This window comes from Rhamphochromis sp. 'chilingali', assembly GCF_963969265.1.
Source record: "Rhamphochromis sp. 'chilingali' genome assembly, chromosome: 4".
Taxonomy (NCBI): domain Eukaryota; kingdom Metazoa; phylum Chordata; class Actinopteri; order Cichliformes; family Cichlidae; genus Rhamphochromis; species Rhamphochromis sp. 'chilingali'.
The window spans coordinates 28,077,277-28,095,887 of record NC_137948.1 but is presented as its reverse complement, the minus strand read 5'-3'; the positions used below and the strand labels follow the sequence as shown (position 1 = coordinate 28,095,887).

Sequence of the window (18,611 nt, the reverse complement as noted above, 5' to 3'; positions counted from 1 at the left end):
TGAAAGGAGTCGATGCCCTCCCTGTTAACCAGGCAAACACTGCAGCCGACTGTTCCCCTTGAATGGACATTTAGAGGGGGTGTATGTCATCACACACAGGGGTAGGGTGGGGGCTTTTTGCCAAAGGTCCAGCTCACATAAATGGTCTGGCTACACGACATCCCTGATTGTGTCGACATATTTCAGGTTTTTCCACATTTAACCCATCCGGTGCCACATAAAAGATGCATGTGAGATGAGAGAGGACGAAAGAGAGCACTTACTCATGAAGCCATCAAAGCGGTTTTTAAAGGCTTAACCAGACTATACTGTTTCCGTTAAACTCAATGCTTTGTTTCCACACTTTCTTGCCAAGTCAAACCTTGCATCTTTTGCCAGATGTTCCCGTTGCTGAACTATCTAACAGACAACTGCTAAGTGTCCAGACTCACTTTTACTCACAGAGGCCCAAGGTGTAGCCAAGTCAAACAGTATTTAAAACAAGATTATTCTGAACTTCTGAATCATGCAAAGCTACTTTAGCAGGCTCAGACTAAATGTATCAAGCTTGAAACACGTTCATACACAAAAATATCTCCCCATGAACCAAACCCTTCAAAATGATGATTGTTGGATCAACTGCAGGGTCAAAAAGCTCAAAATTTATACCAGTTGCGTTATTGGCTCAGATGTTGGAAGCAGAATTTTAATTCCTGAGAGAAAAAGAACACAAACCAAAGCCAAATAGTAAGACATTAGTATGAATAGCAGAGGCAAGATTTATGATTTTTTTTTTAAAAACATTTTTGGTTTTTATTCACTCATTTTGTTATTTTTAGTTAACAAAAATCTCCACACCTCGTTATATTTTACTGTATTGACTCTGTCCTGGACAAACAAACAGCCTGCTTAAATCCACCTTTTGGTTTCCTGTTGTGAAGTCAGCGGGCGTGCTCAGCTGACCCTCTCTGAACCTCTGCTTGAACAGTACACCTGGGGATGAGAGAGAGAGAGAGAGAGAGAGAGGGTGACAGGTGGCTGGTCAGAGCGGTGTCGCGCGCCACAGATGCTCCCGACCAGCTTTCAAACGCGCGCGAGCGTGCTCGAGCCTTTTACGTGCACGCGAGATTAGGCTGCTCGCAGGACGAAGCCGGTGAGAATGTGTGAGCGCTCGTCTTCGGCCGCCGGAGCCCCGGGAAGATGTCGGTGATGACTCCGTACCGGGAAACCCGTAGCTAACGGCTGCTACTCCTGCGACCATTGGATGTTGTTTTTAAAACTTTTCCTTAGGACGGTTGTTTTTGCGGTGTGGGGATAAAAAAACACCACCCGGAGGGACAGGTGTCACCCCCCTTCTCCCTCCAGTTTTGTGTTTCCTTTCCCCCTCATACTTTTTTTTTTTTTTTTGGAAACCGAGTAGGACCTTGGGGAGCCATGCTGTGGACACGCTGGCTCGTGCTGCTGCTCTGCTGGGGGGCCACAGGCAGCGAAGAGCAGGCGGATGAGAGGGGCGCGGTACCGGCTGAGGTCCGGTCGGACTCCCGCAGAGAGCGCTCACCTCCGCCGGTGGAGCCGCTAGATTTTGGGTTTGTACCCGCGGCGGTTTACGACACCCACGCTTATTACGAGCCAGGGAGCATGGGGATCCTCTTCCATATGGTCCACGCGTTTCTCTACATCATTCAGCCGAACCCCTTTCCCAAAGGTGAGATTACCGACACCTCCCCACCCGTGTTTCCTATTCCCAGGACGTTGTCTTTACGGTGCACCACCGTGGCCTAGTTCAACTTCAACGTTAGTGCGGCTCGAACAGGTGCGACCAATCACATTTAATTAGGCTACCTGAGGAGAAAGTTCAGCAAGTATTTTTAGCACCCGGTTTATAATCTGTTATTTACAGCAGCAGAACTCGTTATGACCACAAACTTGACTCAACCTTACTTGTCATCCAGATGCTGCTGTACAGATGCTCAGTATACATATGTTTATGCATATCTGTCTATATATGAAATACAAGTGCACAGTCCATTTATGTAAGAAGTGCATTACTTGTCAGTGTAATCACAGTCACAATCACAGGACATGAGACAGAGAGATACTTTATTGTGTGCAATAAGTGTGCAATTGTGGTGGAAAAGTGTACAATTGAGAATGTGTGTATGCAGGGTTTCTCTTGGCTGAAAGCAGGCTTTCAGGGATGAAACTCTATTAGTCTGCATATGAATAAGCTAATTCGTTTGCATAACCTTACTTAATAGATGTCTATGGATTTTTCTCGTATTTTTATCCATTTGAAAATCAAAAAAAATGTTTTCTGATTGGGTAAATTCAACCACATTTAAAAAAAACTAATTATAAATAGATACAGCTATATTAAACATATTTTTACATGAAAGAAAAATATTGATATGCATTTCAATATTAAAGCAAGTAAGTAAAAAAGAAAAAAAGTGGACCATTGTTTTTCCATTTAAAGGTCTGGGTCCACACAAGCTATAATTAATGTGAGAATCTAAAAATATATATATCCTGATTAAACAAAGACATTTATTTTTAGACTTTGATTCTCCTCACTGCCCACGTTGATGCCATGATTTGTTTTAAGGCATTGAACGTCAGGCAGCTCACAAATCACTCACTTGGCTTAGAGGTCGGGGACCTGACTGGACTGTTGTACGTCATAAACCAAATGGCAAAGTCCAAATAAACAGTAATAACCTCAACAAGGCTGCTGTGGCGCGAGTTATTTGTGCTGTGCTGCTGTGTCTGTAACCCTAAACCCAGAGGTAAACCTGTGCCATGTCATCGTTATCTAATTTTAACACTGCTGCCCCCCCCCCCCCCCAAAAAAAAAATTTAAAATCCCTCAAACTCAAAGAGCACAAAGGGGGTGGTATGCTGTGATGATATGCGATTGTTGAGCAGCTTAAAGGGATCCGTAGCTGTCATAAGTCATGAATGATCTCCTGCAAGACCATGCTCCAGGTGATTCATAGGTGATCACAGGATCAATAAAAACAATGTATGTTGCTCTGTTGTCTTTGTGATGAAGGCCAGTAAGTAATCCAGTGATCACATCCCATCAAAAACAGTTTGTTTATGTGTTGTATGTGCAACTATGGGTGGTCACGTTGGTTGATGACACACAGCAATTGGATTGAAGGTTTTAAGTTGCTGCCATTTCGGTGTCCAGGGTTAGGGCCGCTGGCTGGCTAATCAATTAGCAGATCTGCGATTAAGGGAAGCTTTCCCAGTCACCTGCATCACAGCATAATACCTTAATCTGCTGCACCATATGCTGCTATTCCATTCCAGTATGACTCACTATCACACACACAGGTAGCCCACCTGGATGCCACATCATCTCCCTGTACGTATATGTATAAATGCTTTACACGACCTGAGCCTGGTAGACAGTGGCAGGTGCATGTGTTCATTTGTGGTGAATGCAACACTGTCAAGCAAAACTGTTATGAACATTAAATCAGAAGAAGGTGCCATATATATGTTTTGTTCATTTGCTTCTAAAGCTTCCAATTTCAAGCTTACAGTAGGGGAAAAATTATTGAACACGTAAATATATTTCTAAAGGAAATTCTCACAAGATGTCTGTAACAACCCATCCAGCCCACACATGCAATGAAATCAAACCATAGATGTACATAAATTATGTGTAATAATGAGAAATGACAGAGAAAAGGACATGGAAAGTCATGACACCAGCTGAAATTTGTCAGTACTTACATAAATGATATTGATTGGCCACCTGGTTCAATCCTATCTGAAGTGCCATAAAAAGCTGTCTCATTACTAAGGTATCATACAAGAAATATGTCATTATGGGTAAAACTAATGAGCTCTCTCCGTGAGCACTGTTGGGGCCGTAATCAGGAAGTGAAAAGAACATAATTTCACTATGAAATTGCCATGACCAGCTACTCCCTGCAAGATTTGGGACAGAAGAGTGAAAACAAATATCAGAAGAGTTGTCTATGAGCCAAGGACCACTTGTGGAGAGCTACAAAAAGACCTGGAATCAGCAGTAGGGCTGCTCGATTATGGCAAAAATGATAATCATGATTATTTTCACTGAAATTGAGATCACGATTATTTGACGATATTTATTTAACCCTTTAAGACCTACTATAGAACCAAGTCCACCAGAGCTTATATTATTTTTATTTATTTTTTTTTACATGCTGTAGTGCCATTTGTGGGAGCATTTCAAGTTGCTATACATCAATACAACTGTTATAGCCCATATTTTAATAATATGTATGCATTAAGTGCATAGTAATTACATAAAATTCAAAAAAGTGCAATAAACTACAAAAAAATTTGAAAATCGCTTTTGTTTTGTTTACATATATTTCTACTTGGAGAAGTTTAAGAGGTTTATCCCTCAAAACTTTAAATACAATAAAGTTGCAAAAAATAGTTTCCCACCACAGGAAATTTATTTTGAGTGTCTTCATAGTTTTATTTTGGAGATACAGCAATTTTTATATACTGCAGGAAAAACAAAAAACAATCCTATGATGCAAATTTGCAAAGAAAACAGCATGTGCATCATTTCACTGTGGGAAGTGTTACGAACAGCTGATAGGAACGGCAAAGCGTGTTTCTGGAATATTATGTTTTTGTTCCTGCAAGCGCTTTTTATGCAATTTTTGCAAAGCTATATGTGGAACGAAACCGTGACCGAGGACAAGCTGATGGCATCAGATGTAAGTACAACTCCTCCGGTTTCATGTGCAAAACAAATTATTGCGCTAGCTTACACGGTTCAGATTCTACAGGGATTTAAAAATAGTTACGCAAAACGGAGCGTGCTGCTCTGACCGGCTTTAAAGGGTTAACAATGACTTTAAAAAAATAATATAAAATAGTGTGCAACACCACTGAAGTTTTTTTTTTTTAAACTCTCTTTTCAACCAACGGCAGTCACTCTCCAAATAACTTCTGCTTAGCTTTCCGAGCTTCCCTCGGGTCCTCTTAATCAGCGGTCTCCAACCTTTTTTGCGCCACGGACCGGTTTATGCCCGACAATATTTTCACGGACCGGCCTTTAAGGTGTCGCGGATAAATTAGGGAGGGGCTAATAATCGGCTCAGTCATTTTTAATGATCGTTGAAAGCCCAGATCGTAATCGTGATTAAAATTCGATTAATTGAGCAGCCCTAATCAGCAGGTACAATTGTTTCAAGGAAAGCAATAAGTAATGCACTTGACTGTATGCACACTCACCTTGCAATACTCCATTCGCAAAGAAAAGGCATGCTGAAGCATGTATGCAGAACAACATTTAGACAAGCCTGTAAAATACTGGGAGAATATAGTCTGGTCAGATTAGACTACGATTGATATCACTGGAGGCCATAATACACAATGTTCAGAGGTCAAAAGGCAGTGCATATCACCCCAGAAACACCATACCAACAGTGACGTTTGGAGGTGGGAGTATCACAGTGTATGGCCGTTTTCCAGCCTATGGCACTAGCACACTTCGTCTAATTGAAAGAAGGATGAATGGAAAAATGTGATGAGACATTCTTGATAAAAATCTTCTTCCGTCTACCAGGAAATGACATTTCAGGACATTTGAAAGACATTTCAGGAAGCAATGATCACAAACACAGCCATGAAACTCTCAGCTGGTTTCAGAGGAAGAAAACAAAGCTACTAGAATGACCCAGCCAATCTACAGAAACAAATAAAACTCAGAGTTCATAGAATGGGTCCACGAAACCTCCAGGATTTGAGGACTGGCTGTAGGGAAGAACTGGCTAGAATCACACCCGAGCAGTGCATGCAGCTAGTTTCTCCATACATCGTGAAGCTGTGATCACCAACAAAAGGTTTAGTACGAAGTATTAAATACATTTCATTAAACACTTTTTCCTGTGTCGTTTCTCATTATTACATGTCACTTAATTTATAGACATCTATAGCTTGATTTCCTTGCATGTGTGGATTGGATGGGTTGTTACCGACATTAAGTGATCATTTCATGTCAATATCACCTTTAGAAATACATTTACTTAGAAATTTACCGATGTGTTTAATAATTTTACCCACTGTAAATGCTTTACACATCCTGATCCTCTGAGGTAGTGACCAGTGCATGTGTTTGTTTCAGGTGGTTGCAAAGCTGCCACAATCCCTAAATCAAGAGAAGGTTCAATAAAATACATATTTTTAAGCCTCCACGAAATATTTTCTCATAAGAAACGATAATTAACGAATATTCCTTTATCCTTAAAAAAAACATATTAACTGACGTCATGATATGCAGATAACCTTGATATTTAAACCTAAAAATGTGAAAAAATTATAATATGGTTATATTAATTGTAATATTATAAATAAATAATCCAGTAGTGTTGCTTGAATTCCAGAATCCCTTCCATCTTCCTTCACTGAAATTTGAATGATATTAGTTTTTACAAATCAAAAGAGAGACAAAACATAAAAGAACTTTAAGATACATTGATTTTTCTTCTTTTTTTTTACATTTCTATGGACTTGAGAGATACTGATAGCTTTACTCCCATGTGGGTTAGTTGAGGGTAGTCTAATTTTTGGTATTAGCGATCCCTACATTCAGATAAATTGCTTTTAACATAAGTTATGAACCAGGCTAATTTCATTAGCCTTTTGTATAATTTTTTTTCATGTACTAATAGAAGGAAGTAATAAAAATAATGTGCCGAGAGGCTGAAAAAGTTTGTCTTAAACAAAATAAAGTCCTAATAAACATAAAAATTTATGTTCATCTGAGAAACGTGTTTTTCACATACTTTGATGTGTCATGACGTTACAGTTGAAGTAATACAGTTGTGTAGTGTTTTGTGGTCTTTCCACATGCAAACACCTTTTATGTTTGCACAGCTACAGTTAAAGACTGTAGCACATCTGCTGTGTGGTCAAAAGAAACACCACATGTGATCTGAGTTTAAAGCTATTTGAAAAAATGAATTATTAGTAGTAGTATCTGTAAAGCTTATACATTTAATTTTTTAAAATAAAATACTGGCAAGTATTTCCCTGTATTTTTCCAAAGTGAGAATTGCCAGGAAAGCAAGGGGTGGGAATCAGTCTGGTTATGAATGCATCTTGATACAGCAATGGGACTGAAAAATCTGAATTCAAAGAGTAAGAGGTGTGGTAAACATTGTATAACTAACTGTATAACAACTAAAAAGAAAAAAAAACTCTTAAAATGCCAAAAGTATTTTTCAACTGTGTGGGGTAATCAGTCTGTTCACTGAGTGAGACAGCTGAATTAATTTGATTTATTGGCAATCTGATTCACTGATTCACTTCCTCCTGCTGCCTGCTTGTTCTTCGCCTCCGTTCAGAGCAGTTGACAACTTTTTGAGTAAGTTTACATTGTTCCATGGAGTCCTGCACTAAACTCTATGTGTCCATGTTTTCTGTTGTGCTGCAGTGCATGCTTATGTGCTCAGCTTAGATGCGGTCATCGTTAGTTGTTGCAGAGGTGGCAGGTTTGTGTTCGGCTGCAGTGTTAAAGATGAGATTTGTCAGGTCTGTCAGAACATTGAAAATTAATCAGTAAAGAGTTAATCAGTGTAATGTGGCACAGTTATCAGACTGTGTCCAAATCCCCATAAATCCCCTCACTTTGTAAATTTCATTTATTTTTGGCGATTCCAGCAGAACTGTTTGCATATGAGTGTTAGCAGAGAATAAAACATGTGTGCTTAGGTTCAGCGGGGTATCAGCATTTCCTGACACTGGGTTTCCTCTGGGACTCACTCATCCCTTTTTCCACTAACAGTGAAGAAGCATTTTGGGCTCTTTCACTGAGTGTGGAGGCAGCGTCTTATCCCTCTGATACACACAGGCTGGATTAGAGGATTAGCATCCACAGGCTAATGCTAACACTGTCCTGCTACCACTGCTGCAGATGGCATTGTCACACACACACTCACAACTTTGGGTAAATACATGCACAGGCGTGTGCACACACAAATACCGAAAGTGGGTCATAGTCCTGGTGTTTGTCTGCTTGCCTTAATTACTGTGATTGGTTGTGGGAATGTTTACCAAGCGTCTTAAATTAGATCACTCTGAAGAGGAACTCGCACATTTTGGAGAATGAAATTATTTAAAATCCTGCATTTTAGCATCTGAGACTGTAGACACATTTTCTGCAGTTTCTGTACGCCTCTTATGTATATTAACAAAAATAATTATTTCCAAGCACCGTGTTTGTGAATATTAGCTGATGTTCTTATCTTTGAATGTTTGGGCAGCTGGATATCGACAGCTATTTAAATAAATTAGCTTTTTTTTAAAACTTTTCTTTTAAGGCCATCCATTTTCTTGACTTCTCATCTAATTCTGTAACACAAGAAGCAACCTTTAGAACAAGCCTTTTGAAGGGCTGGCATACACACAGAGACTGACAACCATTAATGTGATGATTCACACCTATGGCCAGTTTATAATCACCAATGCAAGTCTTTGATCTGTGGGAGGAAACCAGCTTTTATTCATAATTTCACTTGATAATTGAGTTCATCAAGGAAATGTTGAGTAATACATTTTAAATTCAAATTCTTTGTCTTCATTTCTCATCTCTTCAAATGTGAATCTGAAACAGGTCTGAGTGTGTTGTACAAAAGCATAAAAAGACATGGCACATAATCCTCTTAGTAGTTTTGCTGTAGCAAACAGTTGGCTCTGACTTCCTTTAGTGTCTCATGCTGACATGAAGTACAGCGCTTAATGGATTGTGTAACACTCATCATTTATTGAAAGTAACAAAAGTTCTCTGTTTTTGGAAGATCTTATATCACGATAGCAACACCTTTTCCACTGCAACCCAGGCACCGATGCACTTATATGCAGTAAATGAGCGCTTTTGAATTTCAGGGACTCAAAAGGAAAAGAAATTGAATCAAGTCAGCGTCTGTCTATATGTTAGCTCTTGGTAGCTGCTAATATTGGAAGCAGCTGTTCCTAAAGTGGGGGTTGGTCAGGATGAAGGAGTTGGATAATAAATCTTGGGGGAAAAGACAAGAAAACATGGTTGGGACTGATTACATTTCTTATTGCAGATTTCCACTATAGTCGTCTTATTCACCAAGCAAAAGTATATAATACTAACAAGCGCTTGACGAGCTTGGATTGCTTTAGATGGCTAAATTTAAAAACCCTCTGATCAAAAATAAAAAACTTTCATACATAATGGTGAACGTGAGTCTATTATTTTGTTAACTGCAACACAAAGGCAAACAGTTATGAATAGAAACTGACTAATATAGTCGTTAAGTGTATGATTCATGCATGCAAATGTCTCCTAAAAGCATCAGAGGTGGTGGTTGGGTTGCATAAGATTTTGCCCACATCTTCCAGTAATCTCTCAGAGCAGGTCAGTGTAGAGGATTGTGTTTACCTACATTTACAGATTACAGTAAGATGGTTGTAAATTCTGATTTGTAGATCAGATTAGCTAACTAGAGGGTTTATTTTTAGATTTTTATTTTTATTATAATTTATTTCTGATCTTACCTGTGTCTTTCTTGCAGTTCTGATGCACAACTGCCTTTATAGTGTAAGAAAAACACTCAGGCCAGGCTGGGATTTATTGAAATGTCTTTAATTAAAAACAAAATATTCACTAACTACACTAAAACCAATCAAAAGCTTCTCTCACAAGACACTAAAAGCAAGAAAATGGTAATTTTTCTATTTATATTTGCTCATTTAAAAAAAAAAAAAGAGTTGTTTTCCTCGGGGACTACTGAGGTTGTATGAGATCATGTTGGGCAGTGGTCTGTTCATCCTTTTAGGTATAAGTCTGATGCTTGTTTATCCCTTCTCTTCCTTTCATTTCCCGTAGGTAGCTCCTATACTGGGTCACTGAACTAAGCTGTGTAAGCTTAACTGCCCTCAGTGGCTAATGCTAACTAAGTAGCTGAGCAACAGCAGGTGGCACTGACCCTACTGTGAGGTGCTCATATGCTGCATCTGCAGAGTTAACCAGTAAAGATGTCTTCACACTTTGTGACAGGCCGGTCAGTGTTAGCAGCATTTTCACAGAGATTAGAGAAACAGAAATGCGAGTCCCCTCCCACCACGAGCAGAAACACAGTATTGGGTACTGAGAGGATTATCTGTGTGGTTACAAAAGAAAAGCACACATCACTGTTACTTTTGTTTGACTGAGCAGAAATGTTCAGGAAGTCTGAAAATGCAAGAAGAAAAAGACAGTTTGTTGCCAGTCAACAAAAATAAATGCATAAAAAATTAATTTAAACACAAAAAAACAAAATGTTCTGTTCAGTCATCTGGAAGATCTGTTCCTTTGTTTTGATAGTACGCAATACAAGATCTAGGATAAGGTAGCTAATTGATTTGTTGATTCATAATTAACTCTGTCAAAAATTTCTAGCACGAAATGTAAAACATTCTCTGATTTGGATGGATTTGCTGCTTTTGTGTGTGTGTGTGTAATTCTCCATGTAATTTAAAGAAACCACCTCAGACTCACAAAAGTAATTTTCTGACATGTGATCAATTAAATCTGCTATGAAAACAGACATTACTGCACACTTTCCACGGGAAAGAAAGAGAAATTAAATGTTTGGTAAGCTCGGTACAAACAGAAGATTAAAAACCATGTAGACACTGTGAAGTGCACTTTATCACCTCACCTGATGATCAGCAGGTGTGCAAGCAGAAGCTTGAACCAGAATGTGTGTGTGTGTGTGTGTGTGTGTGTGTGTGTGTGTGTGTGTGTGTGTGTGTGTGTGTGTGTGTGTGTGTGTGTGTGTGTGTGTGTGCGCGCGCGCACGTGTGTGTGAGGGACATCTATTTGCTAATCAGGGGCCTGTTCTTCGTACCGCGCTAAGTGAGTTAGCTGGATGAGATTGTTGACGATTTCGCGTGATCCTGGATCGTTCGGTTCCCCGAAGCCCATCCGGGACTTGCTGTCATAGCAACAGAGCCGTAAGCGTAAACCTGCTGGGGAGCAGGTTTACTTTATGTAAACAGGATTAGATCGCGGCCACGCAGGTATGTCCGCGTCATTCATACGAAAGCAACAGCGATATTCCACCACTGTTTCACCATAAATAAATAACATCAATGTAACTAAAGATAATGCAGCACTTGATCCTTTTATTGATTTCACACAGATACATACAGGTCATTCCCTAAAAAAGGGAAATGTACTATTAACATTCTATTACATGTATGTGATTATTACAGATGTAATTCATATTTCAGAGTAGTAATTGTAAATTACTTCGTGTAATCAAGATGAGAGACCGCGGCTATAAAAGCGAAGGTGGATTTGGGAAGTCTGTCGCAGTCATATCCTGTCCGTTTACGCGAGCAACCCATTGCGGAAGGTGCAAGATTGATAAGGAGAGTTTTCAGAATTCAGCGTATATTGCGGGACAGACAGGATCCTTTAGCTCAGCGCGACAGTGTGCTCATAGAGAGATATCGATTTTCCCGTGAGGGTATTATTTACTTAACCAACTTGTTGACGAGGGGGTGCAGGACCACCACCTGTCTTTTTTTTTGCTCTGCCCTTTTCTTGGTTGCTGTTATGAACAAACAAACAGAGTATTCCAGGGTCTCTTTCCAAGAGACGACAAGCAATATAAGTGATAAATATTACCATTCTGTAGAATATTCTTATATTTCACTTTTACTTGTTCCCATGTTCTAGTGGGTCCTGTTGTGGCTCTAATGTGAAAGGGGATATAATATAACATATTATAATATAATATAATGTAATATAATATTGGATAATATAGTGTAATATAATAAATCTACCCTACCGCCTACTGGTGTTGGCCAGAGGGGCCGATGGCGCAATATGGCAGCCTGGCTTCTGTCAGTCTGCCCCAGGGCAGCTGTGGCTACAACCGTAGCTGCCTCCACCAGTGTGTGAATGTGAGAGTGACTGAATAGTGGCATTGTAAAGCGCTTTGGGTGCCTTGAAAAGCGCTATATAAATCCACTCCATTATTATTGTTATTATTGAATTACTTACGAGTTTGATTTGTCAGCAACTTTCTGCCAGCCCTCTCTCCTTGCTTTTGCAGCCTTTGCAGTGTTCCCTTGCGTTCTGATTAAACTCTGAAACTCCTGAAATCCCTCACTCAAGAGTTCTTGCTCTGCTGCCGAAAAATACCGAGCGCGCTCCTTCGACATTTTCGCCGACCAATCAGAGGGTTGCCGATCAATGTTTCTACTATCGATGCGTAGCCCCTGTTGGGCCACCCAGTGATCTCACATTACTTCATCCAGCTATACTAATCGTCAACAACAGGTGTGTTCGGGGAACCGGAATAGCGAGCTCAGAGTTAGCGCGATGATTTGGTCTTGGATGTTTCATTTGATCTTGGATGTAGTAAGCGACGTACGAAGCACAGGGCCCTGGTCTCCATCTGCTTGTTGTGTGCAATGGCACATGACACGGTACTAATCTGAGAAGCTCTGCTGTGAGATAATATTAAGTTAAAAGACAGAAAAAAAGGGAAAAGGTTGGATATTTTTCTTTTTGGGAAAATAAACAACTTTGCCAACATTATGTTGACCTTATTATAGTTTTCTTTAAAAAATGCTTTTTGTTAACTAAAATAAAAACTTGATTTTTCTGGTAAAAATAGCAAACAGTGTTGTGCACTAACAACTAGGGGTGCAACGATACACAAAATTCACGGTTCGGTTCGGTTCGATACTTTGGTGTCACGGTTCGATATTTTTTCGATACAAAAAAATGTTCAAGCATTTTTAATTTGTCATTTATTAAAATTATAAATATATATTTTAACTCAAAAGTACAGTTTTTAAATTTAACCCTAACCCTTGTGCGTGTTTTTTATTTTGACAGCGAATGCGCACCTGCGGACCACTTATGTGCAGCCCTGGTTATTTAGCTCATCATATTGCAGCCACAGAAATTCTTTTGTCCATGAAACCATAAAGCTGCACTTTCTTTTTGCCTTATAGTCTGATTTGTCATAACTTCTCCGTTTTGTGGTAAGCTTTTCTTTGGCTGTCACTTCTTCACCCTGACCTGTCTTATTTGGCTCAGCAGAACTGAAATGCTTTTACACGCGCACTCACATAAGCTCAGCGATTCTCTGCGCGATCAACCTCTCACATGTTTAAGCTTGCTGCGGGAGATTTCACTTGTCATGTTTGCATAGTAAGCTAACGATTAATAAGACGATGTCAGAGGAATTGGTGCACAAATTATCATCACTCACAGATCAGTGCTGTCGCTCTCTATACACAGTTCGGGCGATTGCAAAGTGAAAGCAAAAAAACAAGCGCAAATTCAAACGCGATTTCAATATGTCACATATTGACAGTGGCTCACCGATGCCAATGACATAATTACCCAGCTACATTTCTGAAAGAATGCAAAAGCATTGACATATATTTTTCCTACAATAGCCCGACGGGCAGGGAAGAGATAGATTTTGGTAGCCCGACTGAAAAAAATCGCTAGCCCCGGGACGTCGGGCTAGCGATATTGCGAGCCCTGTATCTGATTGAGGAATCACTCATCTTTGGAAAAGAGAGTTTATTACAGAGAAATGGCTCTTTCCAAAATAAAAGCTATACTATACGCTTCTTCTGGGCTATATTCTCAGCAGCATAAGGAGAATCATGTGCTAACAGCTGTCTAAATGACTCGGCTAAAGTTAGTAGCATGCTTGCTTTTTTTTGTCTGCTTCCACTTGTCTTTGCACTAGGATGATGTCGGCGTAAATGTGCAGTCATATTCGTTGTGTTCCCACTAGTGCTTTCAGGTTAATCTCGTTGAAATGACCTTAACGCCACAACACGGCAAATCTCCGTTAACGAGCTACCGCCGATCGCTCCGTGCATGGGGCTAGACGGCCAACACGTTAACGAGCTAACTGCGCTAACACACTAGTTCACACCAATGTAATTGAGCATTGCATGGCACATCCAACATACTGTTTTACTTTAGTCCATGACTCGCTTACCTTCAGGGTCATACGTCACATGAAAACCAAAATAATTCCAAACGCCAGATCTGAATGAGAGTGGGGGAGGTCCATGTTAAAAGGAGAGCTTAACTTCTGTCTCGCTAGCTTGCCCTGCGCTCTTCCTTCTGACTATGCTGTCTGTGTTGAGCCCTCAGTGGATCTGCGCTGGACAGTGCAGCCTAGGCGGAGTAGTCGAACACAGATTCACTGAGCGCTCAACACAGACAGCATCGTCAGAAGGAAAATTGATAAAATAAATTACAAATGTTGTATTGTTCGATACATATGCGTACCGAACCGAAAGCACTGTATCGAACGGTTCAATATCGATACGAATATCGTTGCACCCCTACTAACAACAAAGTAAAAGTAGTGGAAATGCTCTCACTTTTAGTTTCAGCCCACCCGGCACAAGGACTGATTTTTAGTCCGATTGTTTTTAATCACTTAATGAGTCTTCACCCAAATTATGCTCAAGATCGTATTTTTGTTGTTTCCTAGGAGCTTTTCACCATTTTCACAAGAACCACTCCTCCTCCTAGAGTACTGGTCAGATTTTAGTGAAACAAGATATGACTGTTTACAGGACTCCTTCACTTCTCAGTAGATTTTAATTCTCATTAGTTTGTGCAATACTTGAAAAACATAACTTTCCTTCTGTACTTCACATTAGGGTTGCCTGGGAGTTGTACTGGATCATGAGCTACTATGTGATTGAAATGTATCAGCACATGCCGAACAAGGCCCAGATGCAAATGTCTACTGAGATTTGAGATCTCTAGAGGACTGAGAGTCAGCTGCTTTCATAAAGTGTTGTTTTGTTTTCTGTTGTACTCTGTATGTCTAATAGGTTGCCCATGACAATCACCTGTCATATTAGAATAATTAAAGACTAAACCCTACACTGAAAAGAATACAAACTAAACCCACTCCGGAGACTGTCTGGAAACAAAAACTTTAAACAGAAATAAAAACTAATAAGAAAAATGCAAAACTTTAATAAAGCCGTTTGAGTGTTTGAGTTAAATAATGTGTGTAAACGACATTTGTATCTTTTTGAAGTGAGACCCGAAAAAAGAAATTGTGAACTACTGATTTAATGTGAGAAATCTGGCAAACAAACGCTGTGAAGTCATTTAATTGTACAACTTCAAATAACCTCTGCTGAGTTGTCAAATACAGTATTTTGATGTGAGTGTGTTGGAACGCTTGGATGTGATTGTATCTATACGTGGCACAGATATCCTGCTTTTAATGCTGTCAAATAGGCATACATGTAATATGTATGTGTGAGCTTGTGTCCATAGAAGCATATCGTAATCATCTTTTACATGCTGAGTAACACTGCTGTGAGTCACACTGCAGGTAGGCTTAGCGCTGGCTGACCTATATACAGTAAACACAGACAGCTGGACTGAACTGAAGTCACTGGTGACAAACTACACAATTCAAACAGCTCCCGTTAAAACACTGAAACACGGTCTCAGTGCCGTCCTCTCCTCGGAAATTAAAAAACGATCCCACGTAATCCGCGTTGTCTGCTTGTGAGCACATAAATGGATTCTTTTTTACCCTCTCCAACTTTGCTTGTCATCACGTACCTGCCTGTAAATCACTGAAACACAGCATCTACTCTGTGCGGCAGTTTTTCTGTATGTAAGCACTCGTCTGTATGTGTGTGTTCTTTTTTTTTTTTTTTGCAGATCTCATTGTCAAAGTCATTCAGCAAAACATGGGTGGAATCAAAATAGAGGAATGGAGAAAGGTATGTTAAGTGTTAAAATTACTAGCAAATGGTAATGAACTGGTTCTTTTATAGTGCTTTTCTATTCTACTTGAATACTGAGAGCACTTTGTAAAACATGCCTCATTCTTACAAGCACTTGCTTTTTACACTGAAGTGCTTTATAACTTTCCCATGATGAATGGATCACGGTTCAGTATCTTGCCCAAGGATGCTGAGGTATGCAGACAAGAGCAGCCTGGGATCCAACCACCAACCTTCCAATTAACAGATGACCTTCTCTACCTCCCGAGCTGTAGCCACCCCAATTACCCTCCACAGAACCCCCACATGCTCTTCTGATACAGTAACATATTTTGAATGGACGTTAGACCATTGGGTTTCTAAATTGTGTACTTGCAGGTTTTTGCAATTGTATTGGGGGCACACTGCTCACAAATTACTAGTAGATGACACGTCACTGTGAAGTATAATTTAAATTTAATTTATTTAATTTAAATCTTTAAAAGAAGCACTATCTAATTTTATACTTACACAAAACAATTGAGCAGTGTATGAAAAAAACATGTTTTGTGTCTCACTTTAAAGTTTATTAGTTTTATGTGTTTGGATAATTTTAATGAAATTAAAATATCACTTCACAGCAGGAACCACAAAGTGACTGTGTCACATCATGAAAAACTTTATTCATTTAGAAATGAGGATTCTCCTTTTTTTAATCCCTCTGTTGTCACATTGACCTGGTTTGCATGTCTTCTTTTTGTTCATGCTTGTGTGATTTCTGCACACCTCCACATCTGGTTTGGTGCTCCAGCCAGAAAACGTCGTCTTGTTGCTGCAGGTAAACTCCTCTCAACACAGCTTTCACTGCATATCTCTGTCAAAAGTAAAGGGCAGAGAGCAGATTGATAACTGGGTGAATGCTCTCCTCCCGCAGTGGATCCAGTACGAGTCCGGATTTCTCACATGTGCAACCTTCGGCGTCGTGTTTGTGGTCCTTATCCCCGTCATAGCTATGTGCTTCTGCATGTGTCGATGCTGTGATAACTGTGGAGGGGAGATGCATCAGAGACAGAGGAAAAATGCAGACTGTCACAGAGGTTTCTATACCGCCTCGCTGGTTGCTACAACCATCTTCATCATGTGAGTCGTCATTCCTCTTCTTCACAGTTTTTATCATTATCAGTCTGCTATACTCCAAAATGAGGATGATTTTAATGACACTGGTTCTCCTCTACTTTGATTTCTGTATTGCGAAGTACCTGTAAGATTTCACCTTCTGCGGTGATTTGTTATTTTTGCATATTTGTCACACATCCACACTTCAGATCATCAAAGACATTTTGATGATTAAAAATGATCACAGTAACCAGAATAAACACAAAATGCAGATTTTAAATGATTCTTTCAATTTTTAAGGGAAAAGGCTATCCAAACCTACCTGGCCCTATGCAAAAAAATCATTGCCCCTTTTCTAAATCATGAATTAACTCCAATGAATCACATTGGAGTATAATTTCATTAGTCATTTCCAGCTATGATTATTGCCAGACCTGCTGAATCATGAAATCATTTAAACACTTGTTTAAAGCACCTGTTTTTGATACAACTGTGTAAACATTAGAAAATTTAAATTTTATTGTTGTAATTTTAATATGTTTGTCAGAAACAGGTCTCTTTTGTAAATGAGACATTGATTCTCAAGGGGAATACCTGCATAAATAGAGGTTAAATAGAAATAAACAGAATCTGCCTGACAAAGTGAAGTAGACTAAAAAATCTGAAAAAGCAACACATCATACCACGATCTAAAGAAACTCAAAAACAGCTGAAAAACAAAGTCATTGACATATGTCAGTCAATAAACAGATGGAAACTGCATCTACAAGCCTGATTGCTCATTACTGCTTTTGTTATCTGTTGAAGTTCAGGGTCTGGTTGCTGGGCTGAGGTCAGCATTCAGTCAGCTTTATAGCATCACTCTGGGTTCTTGGCTAGCTTAGCATTAGCATGCTGTCTGTGCAGGTGCTTGCAAGGAGCCGAAGTTGTGTTGGCAGCATAATGCGTTTTTTTTCTGACCTGGATGCAGTTTCCACTTTACCATCGTGCTCTTGTCCTTTTGTGTAGTAAAACTAAATGTAATGACTATATCCAGGCTGTAGACCGTACCACTATCTTCCATCTCCGGCACACAAACTGAAATTAGCTGATTGAACTGCTGCAGAAACCGGTAAATGGTATTGATAGGCAAACAGACTAACAATTCCAAAGAATCTGACTACTGGGAAACGGTTCTTGTACAGAACTGGTTCTCGATTCCCATCCCTGCCAGCAAGCTCACCTTTGAATGGCTCAAAAATCATATAAGAGGCCATTCATGCTTGAAAACCCTCAGATGTGACCAAATCAAAACAATTAAATAAAGAAGGGTGGGCCAAATTCCTCCACAGTGATGTGAAAGACCCATTGCCATTTATCACAAACACTTGATTGCAGCTCTTGCTGCCAAAGGTGCCACAACCAGTTATTAGGCTTAGGGGTCAAATTACATGGTGCCAGGTAGGTTTGGATAGCTTTCTTCACTGCATATGAACCCAAAACGTTACACAAGTTATCTGTTTTCTCAAATAGATTACAACCTACAAGCTAAAAGACTATCAGGTGTCATGCCAGACTATTCGTTAAAATTAGTTACGACTTAAAATATGAACAAAAATGCTCCTGAAAGCAGTCTGACCAAAAAGTTAACAACCCTTGTAATAATGAACAGATCTCAGCAGGTCAATGTTGGCGCCACATATTTACACGTATAATTTTTCACATATGTAAAAATGCTTTCCTTTATGTGGGGTAAAAAAAAATGTCCAATAACTTTA

The 18,611-nt window shown here is 39.6% G+C and overlaps 1 protein-coding gene across 2 annotated transcripts in view; it reads left to right on the top strand.

Annotated features, from left to right (window-relative positions):
* The first annotated feature begins 1,069 nt into the window (after positions 1 to 1,069).
* Positions 1,070 to 18,611, top strand: part of prom1b (prominin 1 b) — a 30,101-nt gene continuing 12,559 nt past the window's right edge. For both annotated transcript variants that reach the window (XR_013971418.1, XM_080880516.1), the window contains exons 1-4: positions 1,070 to 1,684; positions 15,695 to 15,756; positions 16,550 to 16,576; positions 16,673 to 16,878. Coding sequence is in view for 1 of the 2 variants with exons in the window: in XM_080880516.1 (XP_080736642.1) it covers positions 1,414 to 1,684; positions 15,695 to 15,756; positions 16,550 to 16,576; positions 16,673 to 16,878 (566 nt within the window). In the remaining variant the exon portion in view is untranslated. The remainder of the gene's footprint in view (positions 1,685 to 15,694; positions 15,757 to 16,549; positions 16,577 to 16,672; positions 16,879 to 18,611) is intronic.